We start from the raw sequence: 7,855 nt of genomic DNA, 5'->3' as shown, positions 1-7,855 counted from the left end.
TTTAGGAACTTAATATTTTAGGATAGCCTTTCCCCATACTTCTAGATGTATTGAATTAAACACTCAAAATTTCTCAGCCCATATCTGGAAGGGGCCGCTTGATAGAAACACGGTTTTTGATGTACTCTCTCTTTATGCAAACATTCAGCTAATGAGATCCCATTACTCAGATATCACCAAAAAAAACAACAAAAACCTCCCACATAAAAGTTATCTGCAGTTCTATCGTATTGTGCAGGAATGACTGTACCTCTACAGCATAAAGGAGGAAGTGAATCACTCTTCAGCAAAAAATCTTTTCACAAATGAACAGGAGATTGCATACATGTCCAAGAACAATTTTACATTTGTTCACAAAAGGTAATGACAGAGGGTACAGTAGAAAATCTTGTACATCATATTAAAGTGCTGATTTCTAATAGTTGATGGAAATTGGGCTAAAGCTAAAGACGCTTCCTACTCTGTAAAGTTTTCTAAATTGTGGATGTCTTTCAGCCCACACCAATTTGAAGTGTTTTTTTTAAAGAATATTTAAACTAAGAAAATGTTAACTTTGGCTAGGCAACATTTTATATATTTAATTAACTATACTGTATGGATTTCAATAGAACAGAACAATGTTTTTATTCCTCGTATATATTTTAGCTTACACTCAACCAATACTGACAATATTGTTTTGATGTGAAGCACCATGGGACAAATGGCAGTAAGGTAAATTTGGCTTATAATAGTATTTAACTATTAACATTGATCATCACTACTTAATACCAGCCGAAATTTCATCACATCTTTAAAATGAAAATTGTGCATATTGCTTTTGAAGGCAAAACAGCACATTATTTGTTTAAATTTATTTTTATATACTTTATTAGCTTTTATTATTTATTGATTAGTATCAATTGTGGGCTTAATAATAGGATGGATATGTCCAATGCTTTCCCCAGATAGAACAGAAGGTATAAAAATGTTTGGTTTTTATCTTCTTTCTCTTGATCTTTTTCTTTTAAATTCTTATCTAAATATGGAGAAAGCGAGAAAGAAGCAATTGCATACTTAAATCAATATAACTTTATTGTGGCTTCAAATGTCTCTGTGCTTCTAATGGAACCATGATTGCCACAACACTCTGTTGAAAGTGGTTTGTGAACATGTTCCGTTTTCTTGCTGTCAGTCAGGACTGTGGGATCTCTGTACATAAACTGTTGTGTGAATGTAAAAGCTGGTGACAACGGAAGGACCTGTGGGCATGTTAGCGTCCTATAAGCTCTTGGTTTTAATATGTAACTCATTTACATTACAAAACAATATCTCCCAAAGGATAATGGAACGAACACGGGACAGCAGGAGCACTCCAGTATCTGGCACTTTTCCTGATCCATATCCAGATTGATATGTATTTTTTGCCCTGATGTAGCATAGCAGCTGAGTTAAGGCACCCATCCATCTTTTCTAGAAATCTTCACAGCCATGAAAACTCCCAATTCTGATGATATGATGAATAGACACTAATGTATTCTCATAGACGCATATTCCAGTAACGGTAATTCTTACCTACTAATATTACTCATTGTCTGATCTCAATAACTAAGTAGTGTCAAACTTAGATGGAAGCAACCAGAAAATGCCAGAGCCATGAGTTGGACTGAGGAGTCTCAAAAAAAAAAAAAAAAAAAGTTCTGGAAGAAGGCAATGCCAAACTGCTTCTTTATTGTGTTGATGTTATTCCCAGAATTTAGGCCAAGTGGGAGGAATCCTTACTTTTTAAAATAATATCTATTTTTACTCCACATTCACTGATTTAAAATCTGGTTCTATGTTTTGAAACCAGAACCGTGAAGTGGGAGTAAGCTTGGCATTTTGTGCTACATTTCTGTCACCTTTTTAAAAAGTCACCATTGTAATTCAACTAATTGAAAACTGAGCAGAGGAGGTAATTTACAAAATCAACATGACAGAGAGAGACATACAATATTATTAAAGTGATAGGAATAAACTATATAAAATTGTAAATATTTGTTCTGTTTTTGAACCATTATATAGATCCTCTCTTGAAATTTAACCCAAACATTTGAAACTTGCTGCTTGATGCCACATCTACAGCAGGGGTAGTCAACCTTGGCTCTTTTATGACTCGTGGACTTCAACTCCTAGAATTCCTGAGCCAGCTGTGCTGGCTCAGGAATTCTGGGAGTTGAAGTCCACGAGTCATAAAAGAGCCAAGGTTGACTACCCCTGATCTATAGGATGGTCTCTAAGAATAATCCATTTACCAACCCTATTGCATTGAATAGGAGTTACATGATGGATTTTCATATTTCCGACAGAGGTGAAGGTCATGATAGATTAAGCTTTGTGCTACATCCATCTATCCTTCTATTGTTACAAAGCCCATGTACTGTTAGAGATAAATGCATATAATTTTTTAGAATCCAGTTGCCAATATAACACACATATCTCAATCTTTTGTTTCCGGTTGAAGACCTTTAGTTCTGATGAAGTTTCCTGGAAACTTAAGATTGCTCGTATTTTAAGTCAAGAAGAGTCCTTGTGCTATCTCACTTTTTGCAACTCCTGTCTCAGCCACGATGGTAGTGGTTGTCCCAATTTGTGTAGAAGCTTTGATAGTTCCACATTGTGATCTCTGTAGTAGCTTGACAGAAAAACCCTGCACTGATGGATACAAAAGCTGACATTTTATTTAGTGAAATAATGCAGTTGCCTTATTTATACTTCTACCTTTTCACTTATTTGCATTTGAAAAATATATAAATATATTAATAGATGACTAATGAACAGACAAATATTCTTATCCATCTAGCAGAGATTGCATGCCAGGAAGAAAGATGAGAAAGTATACATGATTTCCCTTTGAATTTCAGTATCTAGGTTGCATATTTGTGTCCTTTTTAAAATATTACACGACTTATAAGCTCAAGAAGCATAAAATGCAGGCTTAGTACTTCCCCTTCCCAAACAACTGATCAGTGATTTTCAATCCATTTTTGAAATAGTTCTGTCAATACTCTTTAGTATGAATATGTTAAATGTATATTAAATCTGCTGAGCATCATGTGGGGTTGTGGCATGAAATGAATGAAATCAATGTATAAAACCAATAATTATTCTCAGCAAAACTTTTCAGCTAGTCCAGCTAATATATTTTAACACTGAATGATTTGACTTTCTGGGTTATAGGAAAACCTCTTAACTTACAGATTGGCAGATAAGATTCTATTTCTTTGAATATTCTTCATTTTTCCTCAAAATAAATATAGAAGCAATCAGCCTCAGTAGAATGGGAGCAGATTATGCATGATTAGCAAATAAGATCAGATAAAATTAATTATTTCTGCTAAATACTAAGTAATTTTTAATGACAATCCATATGTGATTGTGTCCTAAATGGGCACAATCTAGTACCAACAACACATTTTTAAGTGCCACAAATTTAAAGGGCAAAGTTTTCCCCCACAAAATTTGTTGTATGTCAACATAGTGGACTTTATCCATTGTACATGTAAAATAAGGGTTTACCTCAGAGTCCATTGGAGGGTATTTTCTCCCTTTGCTCTTTCCAAGACATTTTGTTTTTCCTTCTTCCAGAAGTTGACACCAAAAACCTTTGTGTGAGTCAAACCTGAAACATATACTACATTTAAACTCAATAAATGCTTTCATTTCCTAGTTAGGCAAATGATAGTCAACCCTTTTTATTGCCTTGTCTGCATAACCTTAAGCCTACTCTTTATGACCTCCAGACGGAATTAACGTGACTGGAGCCAGTAATTCAGCCAGCTACTATCTTGTTCTGTCCTATAGGAAGGACATTGTTATTACTCCTCATTCATATTTTTAATGGAGGTCCAGAATATATTGACAGAAGGAACAAAAAATGGTTTTCCTGACTTCTTTATGCTCCTGGTATCAGCTATTTTCCCCACACCTGGGAAGTAGAAGAACAGGAAAAAGACTATCGCTCACAAGAGAAACCAAATGACACAAAATACAAGATAAATCTACACCTTAATGATTGAGCATATGATTTTTCACATTTCAGGTATGGTATCCGGAATCTGGTATCTGGAATTTCCAGGATAGAATGGATATGTTTTTGCCAGAAAGTTCTTGCAAGGCCAAGACAGACTGATAATCTGACTCACTATTCTTCCAATTTGGCACAGTGTAACAGAGTTATAAAGAATATATATACAAAGTTATAGAGAATATATTTTAAGATTTCTTAATCAAAACGTTTGGCAGACCATGTTATTAATTCTCAGGATTTTCCAGGTCAAGAAAATTAGATTGTAAAGCATTAAAATACACACACATGGATTGATTTTATGTATTTCTATCTTCTATACATAATTTACAGGTTGTGATACATAAAATTTTCCTAATGTTCACATTTATGCATATGTATCAATGATTATCTTGATAATCTATTGATAATATATAACAACAATTATCATGCTCAATGCCAACATAGGATTTGATATATACAATATTGGCTTGGTTTGCATATTGTACTAAGTCAATGATCAGCACATTTCTTGAAAGAAATAACTAATACATTGTCTCTGCCTCCTCACAAACACAACAGTGGGATGCTTAAGAGATCACTGCGTGTTCTAGATTTACACTACCTCATTGTACGGATTATTTTTGTAACAAACGTGCACCACATTTGGTGTCATTGGTTTCAGCAAAATTGGTTGATTATTTGCTAGCTTGTAAACTGAAATAAGAATATCCAAGGCTAAAATAATTCAAAAAAAATAAGAGTGCTGGAATGAAATAAGAGCTTTTGAAAAAATAAATTGTTTTAAATGAAAACATTTAACAAATAGTTTTGTCCAAGAAAGAAAGATAAGCACTTTGATTTAGATGCAGTTGGTAATAATTCACAGTATTTCAGATTAAGCGCTCTGAAGTAAAAGAAGTAGAAAACTGAACAGAACTGCTCTAGAAGTGAATTTGATCCATTTTCTCTTTTGCCGACAATCAACTTTATCTCTCAGTAATTAAAGTCAATTTGCTATACATGCCACAACAAAACAAACAAACAAAAGCAGAGTTGACTCAGAGGCACGAAACAGAGCTAGGAACGGACACCATATTATTCTGAGTGTTTCTTATGAGAACAGATATCAAGATCCCATACAAAGACATGTAGACCAAGGTTATCAATCTCTTTTTAAGGGCAAGTGAATAAATGGTTTAAGTTCAAATGGTCTCTGTGTGTAATTATTTATTACAGATACCCCGGATGCCATTGTGTTTTTCTGTCAAAGTAAAAGAAGATGAGATTTGGTTCTTCTTGCTTTTGGATGAAAAATCTTTTGCTGTAAGTGGAAAAATGAGTGGAAAAAAGGCATATCATTCTATTTGCCAGTTTAAAAGGCAGAACCAGTTTACCGGATGCAGTCCTCCCTTTGTTTCAGCTTCTGCCCACTCTGAAATACTTCACTATATTCATTTTAAAGGAAGATTTATGGAAATTCAATGGTGGTGAATAGTTGCTAGCGTTCTTCTGGTTTAATGGAGTAGTATTTGAGCAAATCCCAAAATATAATGCTGATATTATCAAATTAATAATATACTTGTTATTAATCACAATGATTTATCATTCATTGATTGATATATTAATTGTTTCTTTGGGAATGTACTTCCAAGAGAAATGTTAGAAGTATATCTTTTTGAGAAAAAGGGTTTAAAAAAACGTTTTAGAGAGAAGAAATAAAGAAACAATTATATTATGGCTTTTAAATAGGATATTTGACCAAGGCGTGTATTCCTTAGTCTGTGTATCCATGTACATTGCTCTTTTATATTCTTTTTGTAGAAGTAAAACAGAATATTTCTAATCATAGTTTTCCCTTTCTTCCAAATCTTGTAACCCCAATTTCTTAGCTTAGAAAAATAAGCATTAATTATAGACTGCCAGATTCAAACATAGCTTATATGAAGGTATAAAATATTTATGCATATTTTGATTTATCAAGCCAAATTACAATCGTATGAATTCCTTTATTTATTCTGTACAATTTAATTGCATATAATATGTTAAATCAACAATTTAACTCACGTTAAAGCTTCTGAATAATTATAATGAGGAGTAACTCCCAGAAACCTCTGCACTTCTTCCATTACTATAGCTGGGTCATTTCTCAACTGCTGTCCATCAATAATTAGTAACTGCAAAGAAAGAAGAAAGAAAGAAAGAAAGAAAGAAAGAAAGAAAGAAAGAAAGAAAGAAAGAAAGAAAGAAACCAACAATCAATTCTGCATTCAAGATTTTATAAACAGCAACTTGAAGCTTATTTTTTCACGTATGTGAAGTACAGTTTTAGAAAGGAAGGGATATACAAATTGAATAAGGTTTAAATCCATTCATATTTATCATCAATTTTAATAATTTGACATTTCATCAATGTTGATTTCATTACATGAAATTGATCTGAATTGGAAACTGCTTGATATACCACTAGTGACTGAGAAATAAAATGAGGTTTCCAGAGAAACCAAATCGATTAGTAAGAAATTAAATGAGATTTACCTTGAAAAATGTATATGCAAGTTTCAAAACGGCAAACTATAAAAATATGCTTATCTTCCAATGTGTAAAAATATTAGACTCACTACCTTTCACCAGGCTTAAGTCTAGGAATCCAATTTGGGATAACATATCACAGTCTTACGATCTAGATGAAGATTGGTGATTAAGATGGGCAACTTTTAATAATCACAACCAAACAAATAACATAGATCCAACAAATCCATTTCCAGGAATGCGGTTGTCTTGAAAACTATGGAGCCACCTGAATAGAATCAGGACAGGCCATGCCAGAACTAAGGCAAAGCTCTTTAAGTGGGGGAGGGCCGAGAATCCGCAATGCAACTGTGGTGCTCCAGAACAACTAGAACACATATAGTTGAAGAAAGTCTCCTCAAGAAATTTCAAGGCACCTGGGATGATCTCATGGCAACCATACCAGAAGCAGTTAGATGGTTAACTTCCTTAGATATTGAATTATAATATCTATCCTACAGCAATTCTATGGCTCCATATTATAGTGATTTCATTATGGTTTTATCTTAATTTAATATACTGTATTGTCCATGTTGTGTCCTGAGCCTGCAAAGGCAGGCTCGGGACGTTGCAAGAGTCCCGGGCATTTGCAGAAGCTGCCCGGGACAAGACTGAGTGGCGCCGGCCTTGCGCACATGCGCAAGGCGGGAAAAGAGAGCATTGTGATTGGTTGAACTTGCCCGGGGATCTGAAGGTATAAATAGAGGCCTGCGTGCCTCTGCTCGGGTTGTTCGTGTTATGGAAGCAGAGAATAAAGACTTGTTAGAAATGCTTCGTCTCAAGCGCCATTATTCTCCAGACTTAACACTGGCGACGAAGGTGGGATTCAGTCTATACAGCTAGGAAAGCTTGAAGACTCACCCAAAGAAGTCCGGAAGAGAAAACGGCGTGGAAGTCAGCGTTATCCTGCCAGTACGAAATCGCTGGAGGGTGCGGGCGGCTGAAGAAGAAGAAGACCTGATCCTCGATCATGGCGAAAGTTGGGCGTTTGGCGGAATTCGACGTTTCTCACCCCGAGAGGTGGGAATCTTATGTTGCAAGAGTCGAGACGTATTTCCGCATAGACCAGATTCGGGAGGAAGGCTTAAAGGCTGCCACATTGTTGTGCGTTTGTGGGCAAGACGCCTTTGAGATCGCCGAGAGCTTAATCGCCCCGGATTCGCTGGAAACGGTATCATACTCCGATCTAAAGAAAACTTTAAAGGAACACTTCCAGCCCAAGCAATCTGTCATGGCTTGGAGGCACACATTTCAACAGAGAGA

General features: G+C 35.1%; 1 protein-coding gene across 1 annotated transcript in view; it reads right to left on the bottom strand.

Moving 5' to 3' along the window:
- Nucleotides 1-2,550: 2,550 nt before the first annotated feature.
- LOC107297496 (bifunctional heparan sulfate N-deacetylase/N-sulfotransferase 3) overlaps nucleotides 2,551-7,855 on the bottom strand; it is a 60,616-nt gene continuing 55,311 nt past the window's right edge. The window contains exon 13 of the mRNA XM_015826858.1: nucleotides 2,551-2,670. Coding sequence (XP_015682344.1) covers nucleotides 2,551-2,670 — 120 coding nt within the window. The remainder of the gene's footprint in view (nucleotides 2,671-7,855) is intronic.

The sequence above is a fragment of the Protobothrops mucrosquamatus genome, unplaced genomic scaffold, assembly GCF_001527695.2.
Source record: "Protobothrops mucrosquamatus isolate PMUCROS unplaced genomic scaffold, P.Mucros_1.0 scaffold3344, whole genome shotgun sequence".
Taxonomy (NCBI): Eukaryota; Metazoa; Chordata; class Lepidosauria; order Squamata; family Viperidae; genus Protobothrops; species Protobothrops mucrosquamatus.
The sequence above is the reverse complement of the archived record's forward strand: the minus strand, read 5'-3'. Positions and strand labels throughout refer to the sequence as shown.